At 52.1% G+C, this 25,014-nt stretch overlaps 2 protein-coding genes and 1 long non-coding RNA gene across 5 annotated transcripts; 2 read left to right on the top strand and 1 right to left on the bottom strand.

Moving 5' to 3' along the window:
• Positions 1-42: 42 nt before the first annotated feature.
• On the top strand, positions 43-13,812 carry SLC25A23 (solute carrier family 25 member 23). 2 transcript variants are annotated; one of them, XM_040242079.1, is made up of 11 exons: positions 43-325; positions 1,393-1,519; positions 2,082-2,169; positions 2,458-2,569; positions 3,564-3,722; positions 3,813-3,965; positions 4,162-4,269; positions 5,571-5,738; positions 10,707-10,857; positions 11,872-12,052; positions 12,675-13,812. In XM_040242079.1, exons 1-11 carry the CDS (start codon positions 170-172, stop codon positions 12,706-12,708), a joined length of 1,437 nt encoding a protein of 478 aa, XP_040098013.1. In that variant the 5' UTR covers positions 43-169; the 3' UTR covers positions 12,709-13,812. The 2 variants fall into 2 exon arrangements, with proteins under 2 accessions (XP_040098013.1, XP_040098012.1); XM_040242078.1 differs by having other exon boundaries at positions 12,361-13,812.
• A 1,355-nt stretch (positions 13,813-15,167) lies between these two features.
• Positions 15,168-23,871, top strand: SLC25A41 (solute carrier family 25 member 41). Its single transcript, XM_040242092.1, has 7 exons — positions 15,168-16,469; positions 16,719-16,874; positions 17,406-17,558; positions 18,095-18,202; positions 21,957-22,124; positions 22,208-22,355; positions 23,429-23,871. The coding sequence occupies exons 1-7, from the start codon at positions 16,266-16,268 to the stop codon at positions 23,599-23,601; spliced, it is 1,110 nt and encodes a 369-aa protein (XP_040098026.1). The 5' UTR covers positions 15,168-16,265; the 3' UTR covers positions 23,602-23,871.
• Positions 20,337-24,967, bottom strand: LOC120864888. Of its 2 annotated transcripts, XR_005721250.1 has the most exons (4): positions 24,334-24,967; positions 23,982-24,215; positions 23,623-23,809; positions 20,337-22,296 (listed from the first exon to the last, which is right to left on the bottom strand). It is a non-coding gene; the product is annotated as an uncharacterized LOC120864888 (long non-coding RNA). The 2 variants fall into 2 exon arrangements; XR_005721249.1 differs by having other exon boundaries at positions 20,337-23,809; positions 24,334-24,962.
• Positions 24,968-25,014: the final 47 nt, after the last annotated feature.

Here is a 25,014-nt window from a genome sequence, read left to right as displayed (position 1 = left end):
GGCTAGCAGTCACCGCCTCCTACAAGTGCCGGAGCTCGGCAGGCAGCGCGGAGGCTGCGGTGGCAGTGGCCGCGGAGCTGGCCCTGCGGGGACCCGGGGGGGAGGGGGAGCCGTCAAGCCCCCGCTGAGGCCGCCGCTGCCGGGCCTCCCCTCCCCCCCGGGCTGCGCCATGCGGGGGGGCCCGGGCGAGGCCGAGCGGCGTCAGCGCTGGGGTCGCCTCTTCGAAGAGCTGGACAGTAACAAGGATGGTCGCGTGGACATCCGCGAGTTGCGCCAAGGACTGGCCCGGCTGGGCGGGGGCGATCCGGACCGCGGCGCCCAACAGGTACCCCCGCTGGGATTACCCCTCCTGGTGCGCGGCGCTGGGCCCAGCTGGCGCCTGGTAATCTGAGCCCCTGAATGGAGCGCCAGGAGTCGCCCGTGACAGCCTGTGCTGGACTCCAGGACCCGCGCCTAGCTTGAGCGTCCCTGTCTCTTTGCCCGTGCCCGCCTGTGTCCGGCCTGACGGGATCGCTCAAGACAGGACCACCGAGGCCCCAGGCCTGCAGTTCAGGCTGCCAAACTCGGCCCCCTCCTCCCTCTGGGTGGAGGATGTCTGCCAGAGAATGGGGCCACGTGCGCTTTTCTGCCCACTGCCCGGGACACACCCTCCTCTGAACTCTTTGCACAACCCAGAGACATGGCCTGCACCCATCTACAGGAAACATGCCCTCCCTTCCCTCCTACCCGGCTCTGGGCACCCACTACTCTCCCAGGCAGCTGCCCCAGACTCTGTGTTTACATTCCCTTCCCTGTCCTTTCTAAGACTTGGCTCAATGCCCCAAGTTTTCCCAGCCAAGGACCCAATCCTATCTGAGGCTGCCCTCCGCTGGGGATGCTCCTATCCAAGCAGGAACTTGACCCCAATCCCTCTACATCTGAAGACTCAGATGCCACTGGACTATCTCCATAGCACCCTGAAACCTCCAATCACCCTCCCACTCTACAGATGGGCAAACAGAGGCCCAGCGGATGCTCAGTGTGGTTGTGTCCTTGCTACCACATTGCCCAGCGCTGTCTCCAGTGAGAGCTCTTGAAACTGCCATGCAGATAAGTTCTTATAAGAGACAGCTGGAAGGACAGGCTTGCAGAAACAAGAGCCCAAGTCCACCTATCTACTTCCCAGCTCTGTAACTTTGGACAAGTTACTTGACCTTGACGAACCTCATTTTGCTCGCCAAGAAAGTTGGACAACTGCTGTCCACCTCACAGACCTACCATGGCCTTGGGCATCTTGTTGAGGGGAGAGCTGATGGCAGAGTGATGGGCCCAGGCTCCTGGGACATAAGCTTGTCATGCTCCACATTGTGGGAGCAGCTTAGAGGAGCTCCCTCTGACCTTTCTCCCCGCCAGGGCATCGCCCCTGAGGGTGACACTGACCCAGATGGCGGCCTTGACCTGGAGGAGTTTATCCTCTACCTGCAGGAGCGGGAACAGCGCCTTCTACTTCTGTTCCACAGTCTGGACCGGAATCAGGATGGTAAGGCCCAGGGATGGGGCTGTGGGGCCCCTGGAGACCCCAATGGGGTTAGAACTGGCAGTGCCAGGAGGAAGCGGGGAGGGCCACTTCTCCGTGATGACTCACAGGCTATTTCGGGAGCTCTCCTCACCCTCAGCTAGGTGGTTCTGGGCCTAGCTGGCCTATCCCACCTCCTTTTCCTAATGGGGTGGGACCCTATTATTTATAAGTCTTACTATTTGTGGCACAAAGATTCCCCTCCCCGCATTGCTCCTGGATTCCCTGTGAGACAGAGCCACCCCCATCGCATTTTCTGGATGTCCAATGTGGCTTCAACTCCCTGTGGCATGGGGACCCCAATAATTACCCCTGGACTTCATCCTTCATTCATTCAGCAAATCCAAGTCCCTCTCAGTATGAACCAATTCCACCTCTCTGATCCCAGTGGGTCAAGGGCCCCTCCCCGCAACCCTGCCACACACCTCACCTTGGGTTTCTGCGTGCCCTGGCCTTGTTAGACATCCCCAGTCCAAGCTATTCTGGTCCTCTGACTCGAGGTCCCCCCCTCGGGCCCCCTTCCCAGGTCAGATTGACGTCTCTGAGATCCAACAGAGTTTCCGAGCCCTGGGCATTTCCATCTCGCTGGAACAGGCAGAGAAAATCCTGCACAGGTGAGTGGCTGGGTCCACAATCCCAGGTAACTCAGATCCCCAAGACCCCCTTAGCCACCTTGAGCCTCTGAACTCTGGACCCAATCCCAGGGAGGGAGTGGAGCTGAGATCTTGGGCCAGTTGCTTTCCCGCTCGTAGCCTCAGTGTGCCCCTCTGTAAAACGGGGGGCCTCGCAGTGCCAAGGAGCTCAGTCTCCTCCCCAAACCAACCAGAATCTCTCACCTCCTTCAACTCATCTCCCTGCCCCAGGCACTGATTCTGTCCCACCTGTGCCCCTCCCCCCACCAGCATGGACCGTGATGGCACCATGACCATTGACTGGCAGGAGTGGCGTGACCACTTCCTGTTGCATTCGCTGGAGAACGTGGAAGATGTGCTGTATTTCTGGAAGCATTCCACGGTGAGGTGGGGGTGACGATCCCAGCCTGATGGTTGGGACCTCTCTTCCCCATGGCATAGGGGCAGGAGCTGGATCAGCACTCTAGTGGGAGGAGCCACTGGGAGCCGCCTGAGAGTGAGGTTCTGCTCTTCTCTTCCTTCATCTGGGGCTCTGGGACTGATGGAAGCTGATGGGAGCCCTTTAGACTTACTGCAGGGCTTTGGGGAGGTAGGCAAGAGAGGGCTCACCAGATGGGGCCTCTGGTCTCCCACCCTCTACCCACGCAGCTCTCCTTCTGCTGGTTTCTAGTTCTGCCCAATAAAGAATTCTGCTGCTGAAAAGACAAGTTAGGAAGCCACTGTTTTTGGGGGGTCTGATGAGATCCATTAGAAATTGAGGGAAGAAGTGCTCTGGATTGTCATTTCCGGGGTGGGAATCACTGAGTGATGCTTCTGATAGGATCTGATGGCATCTGGAGGGGATCCATCCTTGGGATCTGCTGAGAATCTCTTGGGAGATCCAGAGATTCCCACCCTGGGAGACCTATGAGGTCTTGGTTAAGAAATCCACAAGTGAAGATGCTAGAAGACAGATGATCTCTGTGGGAGAGACCCCTGGGGGTCAGGGGGAGACCCCAGGAGAGAGCCACTGGGCTCCTGATATGGGAAGCCCCTGGTAGGATCTTGTGTGGCCCTGGAGGAATCTTCTGGAATCCTTATGTGAGAGACCCTTGGGTGGAATCCTGCAGAGGGATTTCATTGGCCCTGGAGGGATCTTTATGGAGCAGAGGCTTGAATAGGAGGCTTTGATGGGATTTGGTGGAGGTCCCCAAGGAAGGACATTACCTCTCATGGAGACTGCGGGGCTAAGTTGGGTAGGGATCCGAGAGAGATCTCTTGGATTGGTGGACTCTCTGGGTATCCTGGAATTCATGGCGGAGACACCCCAGTTTAGAGCAGAGTCACCTCTCCCCAGCCCCAGTGGGTCATGACACCCCCAGCCTCTGCATCCCCAGGTCCTGGATATTGGCGAGTGCCTCACTGTCCCAGATGAGTTCTCGGAGCAGGAGAAACTGACTGGCATGTGGTGGAAGCAGCTGGTGGCGGGCGCAGTGGCGGGTGCCGTGTCCCGGACAGGCACAGCCCCTCTGGACCGCCTCAAGGTCTTCATGCAGGTGAGAGGCCCTGGAGAGACCCCACCCCCTCCTTTCCCAGGCCTGGACCTCTGGAAGGGACCCCAAAGCCACCTGTCTCCCCCCACCCAGGTCCACGCCTCCAAGACCAACCGGCTGAACATCCTGGGGGGCCTCCGGAGCATGATCCAAGAGGGGGGCGTGCGCTCCCTGTGGCGTGGCAACGGGATTAATGTGCTCAAGATTGCACCTGAGTCGGCAATCAAGTTCATGGCCTATGAGCAGGTGGGGGCAGGTGTGGGGAGGCATGGACCGTACACATGGGGTCTGCAGGATTGGCCTGGGAGTGGGGGAATGTCTGCGGGTCCCCGGGAGTGGGTATCTGCTCCCCTACGGGTCGCCCCCAGCAGGGCAGCAGAGGGGAAGTTCAAGCCCATGGAAGGCTAAGCCCTGAGGTCCCGCCACCTCTGTGTCTCCTCAGATCAAGCGGGCCATCCGGGGGCAACAGGAGACCCTGCATGTGCAGGAGCGCTTTGTGGCTGGCTCCCTGGCTGGTGCCACAGCCCAAACCATCATCTACCCCATGGAGGTGAGGAGGAGCCCTGGCAGAGACCTCGTGGCACTGTGGGAGGTCTGCAATCACCATTTCACTCCAAGGTGTGAAGTGGGATGATCCACTTCACGTTGATCCACTAAGCATTGGGTGATCACTTTGTCTCTTCCTGATTCAGACTCGTTACAGCAGTGCTGCTTCTTGTGTAGCTGGTCTGGGCATCACAGTTTGACATGTGATTTCTGGGGACAGTAGTGGTTTGTTGGTTTGTTGTTCAGTCGCTCAGCTCAGTCATATCTGACTCTGCAACCCCATGGACTGAAGCACACCAGGCTTCCCTGTCCTTCACTATCTCCAGTTTGCTCAAACTCATGTCCATTGAGTCAATGATGCCATCCAACCATCTCATCCTCTGGATGAGAAGGGCCCCTTCTCCTCCTGCCCTCAGTCATTCCCAGCATCAAGGTCTTTTCCAGTGAGTCCATTCTTCACATCAGGTGGCCAAAGTACTGGAGCTTCAGCATCAGTCCTTGCAATTAATAATCAGGGTTGATTTCCTCCAGGATTGGCTGGTTTGATCAGTGTTGGTTTCACTGTTTAGATAACAGTTGTGGGGGCCAGCCGTTGATGGATATGCCTCTTCTAAGGATCCTGGTTTCCAGGATGCTTGTTCCCAAGGGAATCATTTCCAAGTGAAACCGTTTTTGGAGAAATCATTTCAAGCTTCAGGTTGTACCAGGCATCAGTTAGGACTGTGAGTGATAGAAAACCTAAATCACATAAATGAAGTCCAGAGGTGAGCAGTCCAGGGATGGTATAGTGGTTTCAGGATGTTGGAGAACAAGGCTCTATCTTGTTCTACCACCTTAGCATGTGGCACCCTCCTTATGGACCAAAATGGCTGCTTGTGCTCGTTACAACGTCCACATTCCAGCCAAGAAGGAAAAACAAAGGAAGGCACACCTCCCTGACCTTAAGGATGCTTTCTGACAGCCTTGCATCCTTCTTCACCTTCATCGGCTAGGACTCAGTCACATGGCCACACGCCTAGGGAAGCTGAGAAATGTAGTCTATATTTCTAGAGGCTGTGTGCTTGCTGAAAATAACAGATTCTATTGCTAAGGGTGAAGATAACAAGATATTGGGAGACAGCAGTGGGTGCCACATGCAACCTTAACAGTTTGTCAGTATAGAGTTTGGAGGCAGAAGATAGATTCTAGAGCAAGTGATTCTTTTAATTCAGTTATTCTCAGGGTGTCTCCACCCAGCTCTCTTCATTCCTGGATGTTGTGATTCCAAAGGCAGCTTTTCCAGGGGGATAATCAGGTTCTCCCCAGGTGCTGAAGACACGGCTGACCCTTCGCCGGACGGGCCAGTACAAGGGGCTGCTGGACTGTGCGTGGCAGATCCTGGAGAGAGAAGGGCCCCGTGCCTTCTACCGTGGCTACCTGCCCAACGTTCTGGGTATCATCCCCTATGCGGGCATCGACCTGGCCGTCTATGAGGTCTGTGGCACTCCCTTCTCTGGGGTCTACTCTCCCTGGGGTCTGAATCAGTTGACCTCCATAGCTACAGGTGGAGAAGCAAAGCACCATGGGCCATGGGATCCTGGGGAACCTTTCCAGGCATTGCACCCCCACCCCCTGCGACTCTTCCGCTTCCTACCACAAGAACCTTCCATCTGTAGTTTGGTCTTCCCAGGTCTCAGGACATGTGAAAGTTGGGGACCACTCCAGCTCAGAGAATCAAGGGAGCAGGCAAAGATGAACTTCAGAGATGCCCATCTCCTCCCAAAATGTGGGTCAAACACACCTCTACCTCCCAGCTAATGTTTTCTTTAAGGCTTGCCCATTTCGGTGTCCATCGTCACTATAAAATCCATACCCCATGGTCAGCATCTTGGGACCTTTATCAGGAGAGGAAGGAGCTGGGAGTTTTTGCTGTTTCTCTTCCAGAGGCCTCATCCATTGCTTCTCCCTTCTCCTGGCAGGATCACCAGGTTCTCCCAATTACCACAGAAGTCCCCAGGCATCCCTGCCCCAATGTTTGTATCCAGCCCAGCTCCTGGGTGGGCAACCTGTCCAGTTGCCAACTCAAAAGGGCCCTGGGCTTGGCTGAACGCTTCGCTGTTGCCATCTTGAAATTTTTTTTCTTTTTATTTATTTATTTATTTTTGGCTGCACTGGGTCTTCATTGCTGCACTCAGCCCTTCTCTAGTTGTGGCATGCAAGGGCTACTGTCTAGTTGCGGTGCACAAGTTTCTCATTGCAGTGGCTTCTCTTGTTGCAGAGCACAGACTCTAGGGTGCATGGGCTTCGGGGGTTATGGCACTTGGGCTCTAGATCTCAGAATCAGTAGCTGTGGCTCATGGGCTTAGTTGCCCTGTGACACGTGGGATCTTCCTGGACCAGGGATCAAACTCATGTCCTTTGCACTGGCAGGTGGGTTCTTAACCTCTGGACCACCAGGAAAGTCCCATCTTAAAATTTTTCAGTAGTCTTTGAACAGGGGACCTCCCTTATTTTTATTTCACACTGGGTCCCACAAATGACATAGCTGGTCCTGATCTGAGATCCCCCATACATGCCAACCCTACCTGCCCTACCAGCACCCAGCGTCTACATAGCCAAATGAGATAAAGCTTCATTCATTCGCTCATTCACTTGTTGGTTTAGCAACTGTTTCCTAAGCATCCATCAGTGCCTGGCACTGTGCTGGCTGCTGCATCCAAGGTTGTTGTTCAGTTGCCAGATCGACTCTCTGTGACCCCATGGACTGCAGCACACCAAGCTTCCCTGTCCTTCACTATCTCCCTGAGTTTGCTCAAACTCACGTCCATTGAGTCAGTGATACCATCCAACCATCTCATCCTCTGTCACCCCCTTCTCCTCTTGCCCTCCATCTTTCCCAGCATCAGGGTCTTTTCCAGTGAATCAGCTCTTTGCATCAGGTGGCCGAAGTATTGGAGCTTCAGCATCAGTCCTTCCAATGCATGCATTCAAAGAGTACAACATAATTCTTGTCCTCCTGGGATGCCCCTCCAGTGAACAAAGAAGGCAGTAAACCAGCAAATAAATAGTTTCAGATCGTGAAAAGTTCTCAGAAGACAACAAAGAGAAAGTGTAATCAAAAGTAGCTGTGGGCAGGAGTGGGGCATTGCTGGGAATGCCTCTGAGAAGTGGTGATGGAGTGATGTGCTGAATATATATCAAAAGAGAGTGTGAACAAAGCAGAGGGCACAGCTAATGCCAAGGGCCAGACACAGGAATGAATTTGGTCTCTTGGAGGAGTGAAAGTCTCTTTTTTTTTCTATTACAGCTTATTACAGTATATAGAATGTAGTTCCCTGTGCTATACAGTAGAACCGTGTTGTTTATTTTATATACTGTAGTTTGTATCTATGGGACCTCCCTGTAGCTCAGATGGTAAAGAATCTGCCTGCAGTGCAGGAGACCTGTGTTCGATCCCTGGATCAGGAAGATCCCTTGGAGAAGGAAATGGCAACTCACTCCAGTATTCTTGCCTGGAGAATTCCACAGACAGAGGAGCCTGGTGGGCTACAGTCCATGGGGTCGCAAAAAGTCAGAAACGACTGAGCTACTGACACACACAGTTTGTATCTGCTAATCCCAAACTCCAGAATTATCCCTCCCCCTTCACTTTTCCCTTTTGGTAACCATGAGTTTTTTTTCTGCGTCTGGAGTCTTGTTTCTGTTTCATAGATAAGTTCATTTGTATAGTATTTTAGATTCCACATACAAGTGATATCATATGGTATTTGTCTTTCCCTGCCTGACTTACTTCACTTAGTAGGATCATCTCTAGGTCCATCCATGTTACTGGAAATGGCATTATCTCATCCTTTTTTATGGCTGACTAGTAGTCCATTGTATATAAGTACCATCTTACATGGTACTTATTTAAGTAAGTACTTATATGGTCAGTGGACATTTAAGTTGTTGCCCTGTCTCAACTATTGTGAATAGTGCTACATGTATCTTTTCAAATTATAGTTTTGTCCAGATATATGCCCAGGAGTGGGATTGCTGGATCAAATGGCAGCTCTATTTTTTAAGGAACCTCCATACTGTTTTCCACAGTAGCTGTACCAATTTATATTCCCTCCAAAAGTGTAGGAGGGTTCCCCTTTCTCTACACCCTCTCCAGAATTTACTATTTGTAGACTCTTTAATGATGGCCAGTCTGACCAGTGTGAGGTGATACCTCACTGTAGTTTTGATTTACATTTCTCCAATAATTAGCAACATTGAGCATCTTTTCACATTCTCACGGGCCATCTGAATGTCTTCTTTGGAGAAATGTCTTTTTAGGTCTTCTGCCTATTTTTTGATTAGATTGGTTGGTTGTTTTGCTGTTGAAGAGTGGAAGTCCTAAGTGGCCGGACGGAGCTGACATAGCAAGGACTCAAAGATCATGAGTTTGGGTTTCTCGCAAAGGTGATAGGAAGCCATTAAGACTCCTGAGCAGAAATAAGACACAACCTTATTTCATTCATTCTTCACCCTAAAAGGGATTTCAGAGGTCTAAGTAGTTTGAGAAGCCCTCTTGACATTTCAAGATCTTAATTAGTCTCTTAAAAACTCTGTGAAGTCCTGCAGAAACATGATTTACTCTTTTTGAAGTGCAGTGTTGGCCATACTTATCCAAGTATCAAAATCTCTTTTTAACATAACTGTTCTTAAAAACTCATTAAACACCTAGTTGGCTAATGCAGCTCTAGCCCCAAAGTCAGTAAACGCTTCTAATTTGCCCCTTCCACACCCAGACCAGACATCACCAATCCATTACCACACTTGAGTCTCTCTCAGCAGTTCTGGGAAGCCATTAGCAATGGATTAAGATTGACTCAGGAAATGCAACCTATGAGCCTTTCCAGTCCTAAGGTCAGAAAAAAGATCCTGGACTTAAAGAAGCCTCACAGAAGGCTTCAGAAGGGATTGGCCAAGAGCATAGTTCTGGACTTGGGGGTGACTCTGAATGCTGATTGTCACCTTTATCTTGTGGCTTTGGGCAAGTAACTTCCCTTGAGCCTCAGTTTCTCATCAGTGAAATGGGGATAGTAATTGTTATTTAGTCATATCAGTCATGTCTGACTCTTTGCAACTCTACGGACTGTAGCCTGCCAGGTTCTCTGTCCATGGAATTTTCCAGGCAAGAATACTGGAGTGGATTGCCATTTCCTTTTCCAGGGGGACTTCCCGACCCAGGGATCAAACCCACATTTCCTGATTGGCAGGGGGATTCTTTACTGAGCCACCAGAGAAACCCATAAAATAGGTCTGCTGCTGCTGCTGCTGCTGCTAAGTCACTTCGGTCGTATCCGACTCTGTGTGACCCCATAGATGGCAGCCCACCAGGTTCCCCCGTCCCTGGGATTCTCTAGGCAAGAACACTGGAGTGGGTTGCCATTTCCTTCTCCAATGCATGAAAGTGAAAGTGAAGTCACTCAGTCGTGTCTGACTCTTAGCGACCCCACGGACTGCAGCCCACCAGGCTTCTCTGTCCATGCGATTTTCCAGGCAAGAGTACTGGAGTGGGGTGCCACTGACTTCTCCATTAAAATAGGTCTAATTGGGCTAAAATCAAGGTGTTGGCAAGGCTTCTTTCCTTTAGGAGGCTCTAGGAGAGAATCCGTTTCCTTAGATTTTCCAGTTTCTGATGGCCCACATTCATTGGCTCATGGCCCCCTTCTCCATCTTTAAGGTCAGCAACATAGCCTTTTCCCCCACCTCATGTCTCTCTCATGTCTGTTTCTGTCATCACATCTCCTTCTCTGACTTTTAGAAGGCGACTTGTGATGACATCAGGCCCACTTGAAAGCTCTAGCATAATCTCCCACCTCCAGATCTTTAACTTAATCCTATTTGCAAAGTCCCTTTTGCCAAGGAAGGTATCCTATTCATGGATTCCAGGGATTAGGGCAGGAACAATAGGGGGGCCATTATTCCACATACCAGAGAGGGCCTGTGTGAGTGTGCACAGTTGCATCTGACTCTTTGCAACCCCATGGACTGTAGCCCACCAGGCTCCTCTGTCCATGGGATTTTCCAGGCAAGAGTACTGGAATGGGTAGCCATTCCCTTCTCCTCGGAATCTTCCCCACCCAGGGATCAAACTCAAGTCTCCCATATTGCAGGCAAATCCTTTACCATCTGAGTCATCAGGGAAGCCCAGAAAGAGTCTAGGTGAGGTTTTTCTGTTGTTGTTTTTTGGCCCCATGGTGCAGCAGGCATGTGGGATCTTAGTTCCCTGACTAGGGATGGAATCCAGGCCCCCTACATTAGAAGTGCTCAATCTTAACCACCAGACCACCAGGGAAGTCCCCTTTAGGTGAGGTCTAAGCAAAAGCCTGCTTGGCTAAGACCAACTATCACAGGATACAGAAGCCAGCCAGCAGGGTCCTGGTGTCACCTAGCTCCAACCCACCCTCCTTCCTTCTCCACCCCTCCCAGACCCTGAAGAACCAGTGGCTCCAGCAGTATAGCCACGACTCAGCTGACCCGGGCATCCTCGTCCTCCTGGCCTGTGGCACCATCTCCAGCACGTGTGGCCAGATAGCCAGCTACCCACTGGCCCTGGTCCGGACCCGCATGCAGGCCCAAGGTGAGGCCTGGGTGGGACAAGGAGACAGGGAAGGTCTCACAACTCGGGCCCATCTCCCCATCCCCCAGCTCTTCCTCCTGAGAAGGCAGAGTCCCAGGCTGGGATCCTCCTGGAATTTGGATTGGCCTTGACTCAAGCCCTGACTTTTCTCTGGGCCTCAGTTTACCCTTTTGTGACACTGGAATGGGAGCCCTTTATCCTAAGCAGGAGAACAGACACAGTCAGTACTGGGTGAGCATCCCAGCGATCTCAGTTGGGAGGCAAGCTTTCTGGGCTGGTTCTTTGAGTTCTAATTTGCAAGGCTGGGTTATAGCCAGGCCAGGGAGCAACAGGGCCAGGCTACAGGCTACAGTTATTCTATTGTATTTCTCTGGATTGTTTTTTTGAGGTTATTTTTCTTTTTTCTCCCCCCTACTATCTCTCAATCTTTTTTTTTTTTTTTTTTTTGAGAATTTCTACGGGGATTTTAGCATTTGTGTGTTGGGATTTTTGCCAGGGGTTATCTGCGCATAACACATATATAGTCTCCCAACCCTCAAAGGGCTTCCAGGCTGGAAAGGAAGGTGCTGAATAAATCATCCCAAAATTAAGTATGGATTTAGGGTAGAATGAAGGGGAGGGAAAAAAGCCAGACTCAGACTTGGGGCACCAAGGAGGGCTCCCCTGAAGAGCTGGTTTGGGATGGAGAATGGAAGGATGAGTCCGAGTTTAGCTGAGAGAAGGAAGGGATGGAGCTCCAGGAAGAGGACACTTCTGTGTGCTCTCCCACCTCCCCCTCCACACATACCTGCTCTGCTTCTCGTCATCCCCAAACGGGGCCCTCCAGATTGGGGTGAAAAGTCAAGCAGCCAAGTCCAAGGCCAGTAGAAGCCCCAACTTGGAGTAGCAGGTTCCACTGTTGGTCCCTCTTGCTGCAATGACCACCTGGCCCAGCCCTGGTGGGGGTGGTGGGGAAAGAGGGGGAAGTGACGGGGGGGACCTCTGGCCTTACCTGACCTCCCCACCCCTCCCCAGCCTCCATGGAGGGAGCCCCCCAGCTCTCCATGCTGGGTCTCCTCCGTGACATCTTATCCCAGGAGGGCGTGCGGGGCCTCTACCGGGGCATCGCCCCCAACTTCATGAAGGTTATCCCTGCTGTGAGCATCTCCTATGTGGTCTACGAGAACATGAAGCAGGCCCTGGGGGTCACGTCCAGGTGAGGGACCCAGAACCCACCCCCCACCCCCAGATCCCTCACCTCAATCATGATGTCCCCCCACACCTGGGCCACTGGAGACCGACAAGACAGCCAGTGGATCCCAGGTCCTCCCCACACCCTACCATTCAAACCACAGGATCCCCATACTCCAGCCACTGGGTCCCACGTCTCCCTGTCCCCTCACCCCCGTACTGAGTGCTGGACCTCCATGTCTTAACCACTGGATCCCCCAAAAGCCAGCTAATGGATCCTGACACCCCAACCACAGCAGCACCTACCCAGTATCTAACCGCCCCCTCCACCAGCTGCCTCAGGCACCGGATCCAGTGTCCTCAGGCAGTGCTGGATCCTAGATCCCCAGCCCTAAACTGGCAGATCCTAGATCCTCTGCTTTGAGTCCTGGATCTCCAAGCTCAACCACTGGACTCTGGATCTCAAGAAACCTCAGCCACGGTATCCTGACAATGCGAGGCCTAGATCCTGGGACCCCATCCACTGGATCCTGAATCCTCTCCCTCTAACCACTGGATTCCTGAATCCCTTTACCTCAACACAGGGTCCCAGATCCTGCTGCTTCAACTCCCCAATTCCCACATTTCAAGCATCATTCCCTCAACACCCCCAACCATGGACTTCAGATTCCCAAGCCCTAATCTGCCAGATCCTCACTCCTCAAACCACATTCTCGAGAACCCGATGGCAGAGGAGCGGTTCCAGGCGACTACAACTGTAGGACCCCAGATCTCTGCATTGCAGGCACTGGACATTGAAACTTCACCCATAAGAGGCAGACCCTGCCACCTCTAGGCACTGGGTGCCAACCCCTTAACCCCTGATCTCTGACCTGAACCCTCCCAGGCACTGAACCTTGAAAGCTCAGAGCCCCCAGCTAGCTCCCACTAGGCCAGTCAGCACCCTGGATCCCACACATCCCTGTTTCAGACACATACCAGAGACCTTCCCCCATGGCACAAACCACACAGTCTGTGGAGCCTGCAAGAAGCCCAGGTCCCAGGCTCCCAGCTTGAAAACCTACAGGATGTGCCCACAGTCCTGACACAGCTGACGCTGGCAAATAGGGGAGACATCCCTCCCAGGCCCTGCAGAGACGCTGGACCCCCAGCTCCCTAGCATGGACATGCCCCTAGGCCTGGGGCAGGGCCGGGGTGGGGGGGAAGGGCACGCTCAAATGCTCCTCCAGCACTCTGCTGGTCTCACACCCTCTTCCCACCTATAGGCTGATCACAGTCCCCAGAGCCTGGCTCCCTCTCTCTTAGGGCCGGCAAGCAGGCAATCTGAAGCTGGGAACACATGAAGGGGACCCCACACGCACACACACCCCAACACTGCCAGCCCCTCCCCAGGCTTCAGAGTTGGAAACCAAGGATGCAAAACAAAGCCCCAACTCCCTAAGCCCCCAAATTCACTCCAGGTCTATTTTTCTACCAGAGAGGAGTTGACAACCCATCCCCCCTACTTACCCCAGCCCCCCCCCACCCCCGTACATTCTGCACTTTATATTTGGATGCTGAGCTTAGTATCATTGGGGAACCCCTCTCGCCATTCCTTCCAAGTCCTTGGGGAACCCCATTCAAGGACTGTGAAAGAGGAACTGGGATGTTTGGGGGATGGGAGGACCCACTCCCCTAATGCTTCCACCTCCTCCACCTACACTGCGCCCTACCTCCCTGCCTGTGCCCTGCCTGTGTGTGTTATTTCGAAAGAAAAGAACAAAGGAATACATTTTCTAAGCTCTTTCATTGTGGTTTTTACTGAAAGGGGGTGGGTGGATGTGGGAGCACCTCTAACTACTCACAGGGAAGACACATGGGTTGTCATCCATCATTCATAGAGACCAGGAAATGACTCCATGAGCCTCAGTTTCCACATCTGTAAAGTGGGTGCAGGGGCAAGTCCACATTCAAGAGCCCTCCTAATTTGTCCTGTATGTTTTTCTAATTACACAAGTGTGCCCTTTTCCTTGGGCTGCTGTAAAAGGTTATCAAAAACAAGGGGCTTAAAACAACAAGAAAATTAAATATTTTTCTATTGTGGTACAATACACGTTACATAAAATTTACCCTTTTAACCAATTTTAAGTGTTCCGTTCTATGACATTAAGTACATTATATTGTCATGCAACCATCCCCACCATCCATCTCGAGGACTTTCTCATCTTCCAAACTGAAACTCTGTCCCCATTAAACACTCACTCCCCATCCCCTCCCCCAGCCCCTGGGCCCACCATCTACTTCCTGTCTCCAGATTTGACTCCTCTGGGACCTCCTAGAACTGGAATCATGCAATTATTTGCCCTTTTCCATCTGGTTTATTTCACTGGGCATCTTGTCCTCAAGGTTCATCCATGTTGTAGCAGGTGTTAGAATCTCCTTCCTTCTGAAGGCTGAGTAATATTCTATTTTAGCGCTTCCCTAGTGGCTCAGTGGTAAAGAATCCACCTGCCAGGAGACGCAGGTTCGATCCCTGCAGGAACCTGCAGGAGACGCAGGTTCGATCCCTGGGTCGGGAAGATCCCCTGAAGAAGGAAATGGCAACCCACTCTAGTATTCTTGCCTGGGAAATCCCACGGACAGAGGAGCCTGGCCGGCTACAGTCCACGGGGTGGCAAAAGTGTGGGGCACGACTTAGCGACTAAACAATGACAACAGCAAGGGTGGTCGAGGAGAAGGTAATGTTTGAATGAAGAGTTTTAAATGGTGAGGGAGGGAGCCATGGGGATGCCTAGGGAAACAGCATCTCAGGCAGAGGGCACAGCAGGTGCAAAGGTCCCCAGGCAGCATCATGCCTGGTGTGTTGGAGGAACAGCGAGGAGGCCTATTTGCAGCAGAGTGAGCAAGTAGGAGAGAGGGAGAAGGGGAGGGCTGGGAGGGGATGGGGCAAGTAGAGCAAGACTTTGTGGGCTGCGAGGAGGACTTGGATGGGTAGGTGGAAGCCCTGGAGGGCTGTGCGCAGAGGAGGGGGTGGGCCCTGACTCAGGTACTCATGCGCGCCCTCTGGTGGCTGCTGCAGGGAAGACAGACTAAACCGTTAGGTCTGGAGCTGGGGGAACAGGGGTGCAGGCCACTGCGCTGGTCCAGGTAAGTGACAAGGGGCTGGACCAAGGTGGTAGCCATGTACATGATAAGAAGCAGTCAGATTCTCGATATACTTTGAAGATTAAGCCCACGGGATGTAGTGACAGACTGCACAAGAGAGAAAAGGAGGAATCAAGGATGACATCGTGGGTTTTGATCAGACAATTTGGACAATGGAGATGCTCCCAACAAAGACTCTCACTGGATCCTATTGACAACGCTGTGTGGTAGAGTCAGTCATGACTTCCGATCTCCAGATGGGGAAACTGCCGAGAAGTAAAGCAGGTACCCCAAGGGCACACAGCAAGAAGAGTCTGAGATGGAATCCAAACTCGGGGCCATCTGACTCCAAACCTACGCCCGCGTCACTGACTGTGTGTCTCTCTCTCAGAACTCTAAAGGCTTCCCCTTCTCCCCCACTTCCATCTCCTGTTGACGTGACAACGAAAGGCAGTGTGTCAGTTTCCTGTGGCTGCTGTAGCAAAAGACCACGAACTTAGTGGCTAAAACAACACATTGTTGTGGAGGTCAGAAGCCTGCCATGGAGCTCACTGGGCTAAAATTAAGCTGTCAGCAAGACTGGCCCCTTCTGGAAGCTCCAGGGAAGAATCTGCTGACTGGCCTTTTCTAGCTTCTAAAAAGACCACCTGCATTCCATGGCTCGTGGCCTTCTTCCTCCATCCTCAAAGTCAGCAACAGCCTGTGGAGTCTTTCTCACCTCCAATCCCTCTAACGCTGACCATTCTGTCTCCCTTTTCCCTATTGAAGAACTTGTGAGATTACATTGAGCCCCTGTGGTGAATCCAGAGTCATCTTTCCATCTCCTCATCAGCTGATTAATAATCTGAATTCTATCTGCAAACTGAATCCACTCCCTCTCCCTTATATTGCCATGAAACATAACACATTCGTGGGTTTAGAGCGATTGGGATCTGGACCTCTGGTGGGGGTGGGGAGACACTCACTCTGTCTGCCATATGCAGTGAGGTCACAAGGACCACTGTGACCTCATCATCCCCTGGGACCCAAATTCACAAAGCGCCCCTCCCACACAGTTGCTGGATGGGCCAACCTCTGGCCAGACATTTGAACCTGAGTGTCCTGACCCTCCAGCTATGATGGGAGCCCAACCAGAGCAAGCTCAGAAGCCCAGCTCACGGGTCCAGACCCTGTTTAAGAGGGTCAAGGCCTTCTTCACCAAAACCGGTTCCCCACCCCCACCCCCAGCCCCCTCCCGGAACCTGTGCTGTACCCACGTGTCCAGGTACGTGTTTGGGCACCTGGGGGAAAGAGAACCGGAGCATCCCCCGTCGCAGCAGGTGAGCTTGGCAACCACAGGCCCTGAAGAACCTGCCCCTGGAACTGTAGAGGGAGAAGGTCACCCTACCGGCCCGCTCTGTATGCCCCACTCCCCTCCAGGCCAGCCTGGGTGGAATGCCACCTGGAAGCTGTGGGGACCAGGGCAAGCCTTGGACTGGAGCCAAGGGGGAGGGGAGGTTCTAGAGATGTGTCAGGAAAAGGACCTCCAGCCTGAATGAGTGTAGGTAGGAGCTGGGTCTGTCCTGCAGGTGCTGGACACAGGGGAGCAGCTGATGGTCCCCGTGGATGTCCTGGAAGTGGATAATGAGGGAGCCTTGTGGAAGTTCCTCCTCTCGGGAGCCGTGGCTGGGGCAGTGTCTCGCACGGGCACGGCCCCCCTGGACCGTGCCAAGGTGTACATGCAGGTATGTGGGGACAGTGGCGCTGGGGCCATTGGGCTGGGGATGGATGAAAGTGGAGCTGATGGAGTTCAGGGAGGGGGTGAGTATGTAAATCAGAAAGAGGGACAAGGGTGGGGTTGGGAGTGGAGTTGGAGTTAGAAGGGGCAGGACTTCCCTCGAAGTCCGACAGTGGTTAAGACTCCGTGCTCCCACCGTAGGAGGCAGGGGTTTGATCCCTGGTCAGGGCTTCCTAGGTGGCACTAGTGGTAAAGAACCCACCTGCCAATGCAGGAGACATAAGAGACGCGGGTTCAATCCCTGGGTTGGGAAGATCCCCTGGAGAAGGAAATGGCAACCTGCTTCAGTGTTCTTGCCTGGAGAATCCCAAGGACAGCTGGTGGGCTACAATCCATAGGGTTGCAAAGTGTCAGACACGACTGAAGAGACTTAGCAGGGAATGAATGTCCCACATACCAAAAAAAAAAAAAGATGGGGGCTGAATGGAGACGAGGTGAAGGGCTCCTCAGAGGGCTGACACGAGCTCCATATTTCCAGGTCTACTCCTCCAAGAAGAATTTCATGAATCTGCTGGGAGGTCTCCGGAGCCTGATCCAGGAAGGGGGCATCCGTTCACTCTGGAGGGGCAATGGTATCAACGTGCTAAAGATTGCCCCGGAGTACGCCATCAAGTTCTCTGTCTTCGAACAGGTAGAGAGGAGGGGATGATCTGCTTTCCCCAGCCCCACCCTCAAGCCATCACCTCTCTGGCACCCACGACCCCCTAAAGCCCAGATTTTTATCCAAAACATACTTAAAAAAATTTTTTTTTACTTACTTATTTTTGGTGGTGCTGGGTCTTCGTTGCTGTGCATGGGCTTTCTCTAGTAGCAGCGAGTGGAGGCTCCTCTTTGCTTTCTCTAGTTGTGGTGTGTAGACTGCTCATTTCGGTGGCTTCTCTTATCACAGAGTAAGGGCTCTAGGGCTCTTGTTGCAGAGTAAGCCCCATCTAGGGCATGGGGCTTCAGTAGTTGCGGTGCCTGGGCTTAGTTGCCCCAAGGCACGTGGGATCTTCCCGCATCAGGGATCAACCCACATCTCCTGCACTGGCAGGCAAATTCTTTACCACTGAGCCACCAGAGAAGCCCCCAAGACATATTTTAGTCTCCAGGTCCCACACCTCTTCCCCTGGGTGAGTTTCAGGAAGGAAAGGAGGCTAGTTCTCACATTCCTCTCTCCCAACCCAGTGTAAAAACTACTTCTGTGGAGTGCACGAGTCCCCACCCTTTCAGGAACGTCTCCTTGCTGGCTCTCTGGCTGTGGCCACTTCCCAGACACTCATCAACCCCATGGAGGTAAGAGTATCTGCCCTATAGAAGATGAACTAAGATGATTGGGTGGCAGCTGCTAGGGCTTCCTCCTTCCCTGCCCCCTCCTTCTCTTTATGTAAGACACATATCAAAGTTGTATTCCAGATGGCTTACACAGTCATCTCAACACTATTTACTGAATGGGTCCTCGCCTCTCCATCACCGACGACAAAAGATGCCACCTCTGTCATTTACTAAATTCTTCTATGCACGCATGCTCAGTTGCTTCAGTCCTTGCGACCCCAAGGACTGTAGCCTGCCAGGATCCTGTGTCCGTGGGGATTCTCCAGGCAGGAATACTCAGCGGGGGGAGATGCCCCTCCAAGGGATCTCCCCGACCCAGGGACGGAACCTGCAGCTCCCGCACTGCTGGCAGAGTCTCTGCTGCTGAGCCACGGGGGAAGCCCCAGACTCCTATATGTGTTGGCATGTTTGTTTTGGTGGGGCTTGTTTGTTTTGGTGCCGTTTCACCTGACACATGGCATCTTTAGTTTCCCCACCAGAGATGGAACCTGTGCCCCCTGCAGTGGAGACTGGACCACTGGTCCGCCAGGGAAGTCCCTGAGTTTACTTCTGGCCTTTCTCTTCTTGGCTTCAATCCCTGAGTCAGGAAGATCCCCTGGAGAAGGGAATGGCAACCCACTCCAGTATTCTTGCCTGAAGAATCCCAATGGACAGAGAAGCCTGGTAGGCTACAGCCCATGAGGTCGCAGAGAATTGGACATGGCTGAGCAACTAACACTTTCACTCTTTCTCTTCTTAGCACTTGGGTTCTCTTCATGCACTTCTAATTTTCTTGAATTTTAAACGATCTAATTTTTTTTTTTAATGAGTAGACTTTATTTTGTAGCAGTTTTAGGTTTACAGAAAAATTAGGTAAAAAGGGCCAAGAGCATTCCCATATATATCTTGGCTTACATACCAAGTTTCCGCTGTCTTTAACAACTTGAATCTGGGTGGTACATTGGTTACAACTGATGAGCCAATATTGATACATTATTATTAACTAAAGCCCATGGTTGACATCAGGGTTCACCCTTGGCGTTGTGACTCGCTACGGGTTTTGACAAACGTATGACATGCAGCCACCATAAGAGCGTCACGCAGAAAAATTCCACTGCCCTAAGTCATTGTACTACACGTGTTCACCTCTCCCTCCTTCCTCCAGTCCCTAACAAGCACTGATCATGTTACTGCCTATATAGTTTTGCCCCCTTTTTTTCTTTTGGCGGCACCCCGTGGCATATGCTCAACAAGGTATTTAAACCCTCACCCCTTGCATCGGATTAGGGTCTTAACCACTGGACACCCAGGGAAGTCCCAGGCTTGATATTATGTCTTATTATTCTCCATTCCTTCTCTTATTAGTTTTTCAGGCTATTCTCTATTGATTTTTTTTTCCTTTTAAAATGTTAGAAGTAATTTGCCTTGTTCAGAAAACAAAATCACACACTGGTGTTTGTTTTTTACTCATTGACTCTAAACTCAAATGAGTTTAGAGATTATTGCCATCTGGTGGCTCAGACAGTAAAGAATCTCCCTGCAATGCAGGAGATCCAAGCTTGATCCCTGGGTCGGGAAGATGCCCTGGAGGAAGCAATGGCAACCCACTCCGGTATTCTCGCCTGGAGAATTTCATGGACAGAAGAGCCTGGCGGACTACAGTCCATGGGGTTGCAGAGAGTCAGACACGACTGAGCGACCAACATTTTCATTTTCACTTTCTATACAATATTGGGTCTACATATCCAAGAATGCATCCATTTGGTCAAGTCTCCTTTGTCGTCCCCTAAACGGTCTTTTAAAGCTTTCTTCATATAATTCTTGCCCTTGTCTGGTTGAGTTTCTTCGTATTTTTATTTTTGAAGTATAGTTGATTTATAGTGTTGTGTTAATTTCTCCTGTATGGCAAGGTGATTCAGTCATACATATACAATCTTTAATAAATATATTAATGAAAAAATATACCTTTTCCATTAGGATTTATTAAAGGATATTGAATATAGTTCCCTGTGCTATACAGTAGAAGTAGAACCTTCTTTACCATTCCATATATAATAGTTTGCATCTGTGAAGTGTTTTTATTTTGATGGCTACATAACAAATCACCACACTCAAGAGCTTTCAAAATTATACAGATTCATTATCTCATTGTTTCCCTGGGTCATGTCTGGGCACTGGCTAGTTGGGTCCTCAGTTCAGGATTTGATCACGTGGAAATCAAGGTGTCAGTCAGTTGGGCGACCAATGAACCCATCTGAGGCTTGGGTGTCCTCTGCCAAACTCCCTGGTTGTTACCAGCATTCAGGTTCTTATGGTTGTAGGACTGAGAGTCCTCAACTCACGGAGGCCACCCACTGTTCGCTGCCCTGTGGTCCTCTCCATAATAGTTTGTTTGAAACCAACCCTAGGGAACTCCCTGACGGTCTAATGGTTAGGATTCTACACTTTTTTCACTGCCATGGGCCTGAGTTCAGTCTCTGGTTGGGGAACTAAGATCCTGAGAGAGAAGCATGGCCAACATATAAAAAACCAATCCCACAGTGTTTCTGATCCTTCAATCTCTTCTTCAGGCTCTTTTAAACGGCTCACCTGATTGAGTCAGGCCCACTCAGGATGATTTCTCTTGATTAACTGAAGTCAACTGGTGACACAGGAAGCTGACCTCTGTGATAACCGAGCTGGGTGGGATGGGGGTCAGGTGGGAGGGAGATCCAAGAGGGAGGGAATATATGTACATGTAAAGCTGACTCACTTCATTGTACAGCAGAAACTAAGGCAACATTGTAAAGCAATTATATGCCAATTTTAAAAACCTAAAAAATAAATAAAGTTAACTGGTTAGGGGCTTTATTAATCTGCAAAATCCCTCTGCCTTTGTCCTTTGTGTACCCTGAACCAAGAGAGTCACAGTCCATCAGGCTCACAGGTATAGACCATTTTCAAGGGTAAAGGGAGGCCATTAAACAGAGCATGTGTGTAAGGGGGACAGGAACCATGGGGACCACCTGAGAATTTTGCCTACCACACACAGTGTGCTGTCTTTTGCACAGCTGTTGAGTTGCCAACATTTTGATGTTGGGCATTTCATAAAAACTCCAGTTTCTAGCTTCTTTGGGAAAACTGGCAGATCTGCCTACCTGGGGTCCAGGTAGGGCGAGTTTGGCTGGGTTAGGGCCGCTGCAGACCCCACCCAGCTCAAATCACTTCTCTCATCCTTTTTTTAGTTTTATTTATTTTCTTGGCTGTATCTCACATCACGCAGGATCTTAGTTCCCCATGCGTGCATGTTAAGTTGCTTCAGTTGTGTCTGACTCTATGCGACCCCGTGGATTGCAGTCCACCCGGCTCTTCTGTCCTTGGGATTCTCCAGGCAAGAATACTGAAGCAGGTTGCCATTTCCTTCTCCAGGGGATCTTCCTGACCCAGGGATTGAACCTGCATCTCTTATGTCTCCTGTGTTGGCAGCCGGGTTCTTTACCACTAGTGCCACCTGGGTAGCCCCCTTAGTTTCCCAACCAGGAATCAAACCTGTGCCCACTGCAGTGGAAGCATGGAGTCTTAACCACTGAACTGCTGAGGAAGTCCCTCCCTCACCCTTTGGGTTGAGAGCACTTACAGGCCAAGGCAGCTGGGTTTGAAACCCAGCTATGTGCATTCTTGAGCAGTTGCCTCCTGTGCTGGGGAGTCATTGAGGCGATTAGCTCAAATAAGCTGTCTTACCCCTCATCCTCCCCAGGTGCTGAAGACGCGGCTGACCCTGCGCCGGACTGGCCAGTACAAGGGGCTGCTGGACTGTGCCAGGCAGATCCTGGAACAGGAGGGCACCCGTGCCCTTTACCGTGGGTACCTCCCCAACATGCTTGGCATCATCCCATATGCCTGCACCGACCTGGCCGTCTATGAGGTGTGGGTCCTGCAGAGCGGTTGGCAGGGGTGGTGTAAACCCAGGCCCGTGGAGAGCTTCCTCCTGGCCTTCTTCTCTCCTAGATGCTCAAGTATCTCTGGCTGAAATCAGGCAGGGACATGAAGGACCCTAGTGGCTTGGTCAGTCTGTCGTCTGTGACACTGTCCACCACCTGTGGACAGATGGCCAGTTACCCGCTGACTTTGGTGCGCACCAGGATGCAAGCCCAAGGTCAGCTTGGCTCTTTTAGCAACCTCGCATACCACCACCCCTTGCCTCTACTCTCTGAACTTTCTCATCACCCCCCAAACACACACACAAACTGACACCCAGACACTCCATATCTGATCCTGGCCATCTCTGCTGACCCCTGAACCCACCCAAACTTACACTCACCCCCAAACCTGATCCCAGTCCCTTCAATTAACCCTACATATCACTAAAATGAACACCCAGCTCCCAAAGGACTCCCACAAACCTTGAATGTGACTCAGGCCCCCATACTGATCTCAAGACATATAGTTCCCAAATGACCCCCTAACTTGCCCAAACCAGACTCAGGCCGCATCTGGTGCCAAAAGGCAAATCATTCCTAAATTTTTCGAAAACTGACACTTAGACATTCCCAAACTCATAACCACCTCCCCCAGTATCCTGGGAACTCCCCAAATGTGCCTCCCACAAATGGGCTCTCAAACCCCTAAACAAATCCTCAAATACCCAAACAGGTTCTTAGCTTACCACCCTAAGCTTGAAAATGTCCCCAAACTACCCCTTAGCACATTGCAAAGCTCTAGCAGATCTTTGTTGTCGTTCAGTTGCTAAGTTGTGCCTGACTCTTTGTGACCCCATGGACTGCAGCCTGCCAGGCTTCCGTGTCCTTCACTATCTCCTGGAGTTTGCTCAAACTCATGTCTACTGAGTCGGTGATGCCATCCAACCATCTCAGCCTCTGTTGCCTCCTCCTCCTCCCGCCCTCAATCTTTCCCAGCATCAGGGTCTTTTCCATTGAGTTTGTCAAAGTACTGGAGCTTCAGCTTTAGCATCAGTCCTTCCAATGAATATTGAAGTTGCAATGTTTTCTAAGATGTTCCCTAAAACAAATCCTGAAAATTCCTCACCCTCCGTAAACTGACCAATTTCCTCTAAAAGGCTTCCAAGCTTCTTTTCAGCTAACACCCCAGACCCTCTGCTCCTGGCTTCAGTCCCCATCTCCTAACATTCCAGGGCCCCACCCTCCACCCCCACCCCTTGATGCCAAGTCATCTCTGGCCCAGGCCCTGAGCTTGCCTCTGTCCCCACAGACACTGTGGAGGGTTCAAACCCCACCATGTGTGGAGTCTTCCGGAGGATCCTGGCCCAGCAGGGCTGGCCAGGGCTGTACCGAGGCATGACCCCCACATTACTGAAGGTGTTGCCTGCAGGCGGCATCAGCTACGTGGTGTATGAAGCCATGAAGAAGACCCTGGGAGTATAAGCAGTGAACTAGGCGACATACCCTGGGCAGAAATGGAGGGGAAGATCCATTGTCTCCTGGCCCCAAAGGGCCTTCCAGGCTCGGGACCGAAGGCAGACTTTTCAGGAGAAGCAGGCTGGTTGCCTGGGTCAGAAGATTCCTGGTGCCTCCTCCCCTGGGTGCAGCCTGGGACTAGTCTGGACTCCAGTTTGGCTTGCTGCGACTTGTCCTGGTTCCAGGGCAAAAGGGTGAACGTGGAGACAATGAGGAATAAACAGATGGTTTCTGCTGGCCATGTCTGGAATATCTGGGTTCAGGAGGGCAGCTGGGGATCTGGATACCTGGGTCCTGTGGAGGGCAGGGGTGGGGGAGGGGGGAAGGGGGAGGGAGGGTGGGAGTACCTTGGGCCTCTTAGTCTTGAACGGGAATTGGAAGCCTGGAAGATGCCTGGATCCAGAAGATAAACTGAGGGCCTAGATCAGAGCTTGGAGCTCGGATCCAAGGACCTTATGTGAAGCTGGTGTAGGGTGTCGAATTAAGAGTCTAGGATCCCTCGGTGCTGGGGGAAATCTAGACCCTTGAGTTGGCAGGAGAGCTGGTTCCATTTCTGGAAGAGAAGTAAGGACTCTAGATCCCTGGATGGAAAGAGGAGAGGGTATGAGAGGATCCCTGAGTTTCCTCTTGCTTTGGGGCCACCCCACCCCCGGAAGCACCCGTCTCCAAGGCCTCAAGCAGGCCACGTGCCTGGCTTACCCGGCCGGCCTCCGGGGACTCTAACCCAGACGTCAGGCCTGAATTCCTGCAGCCGGTGGCCAATGCCCACGTCGGCTGCCATTCAATCCGGTTCCGGCTAATCCCCTCCCGGCTTCTGGTGGCTGGCTCCGCCCCAATGCAGCGGCGCTTCCACTAGCTCCCACCAAAACGGGGCACCTCCATTTCCTTCATTGTCATTTGCCTAGGGTGAGGTCAGTCACCTTACACCCTCCCCCGCCACTCAGCCATTGGCTTAGATGACGGGACTAGAAAAGGATTCTGGTTAACGCTAAAGTAACTCAGTCCTAACGCAAGTGCATCACACCGACCTCGCCAGAGATTGGCCTAAATTAATTGCCAATCTCTGTAAAGACCGCCTTCCATGTGTACCCATTGGCTTGCGTACACGACGATCTCACTGGACGCCCACCCAGCCCGTTCAAAGAAGTCTTTCGCCAGACTCCTCCTTCCTGTCCGCTTGACTCTTAGGAGCCGTCAATCCGGTTCAGAAGCCGCCCCGCGATTCTGGAACTCCCGCTTCATTGGGCCTTCGGCCTCCCCGGTCGCCTCAATTTGCCCGCCCAAAGCCGTCAGCCCGCAGCCCATTGCCTCCCCGAGCTGTCGATCTCGCGGTACCTCCCGCCCACTGCCTCTCGCGGCACTCCGATTGGCCGCTCGCCT

The sequence above is a fragment of the Oryx dammah genome, unplaced genomic scaffold (assembly GCF_014754425.2).
Source record: "Oryx dammah isolate SB20612 unplaced genomic scaffold, SCBI_Odam_1.1 HiC_scaffold_5, whole genome shotgun sequence".
Classification (NCBI taxonomy): Eukaryota; Metazoa; Chordata; class Mammalia; order Artiodactyla; family Bovidae; genus Oryx; species Oryx dammah.
This window is presented reverse-complemented; position numbering and strand designations above follow the sequence as displayed.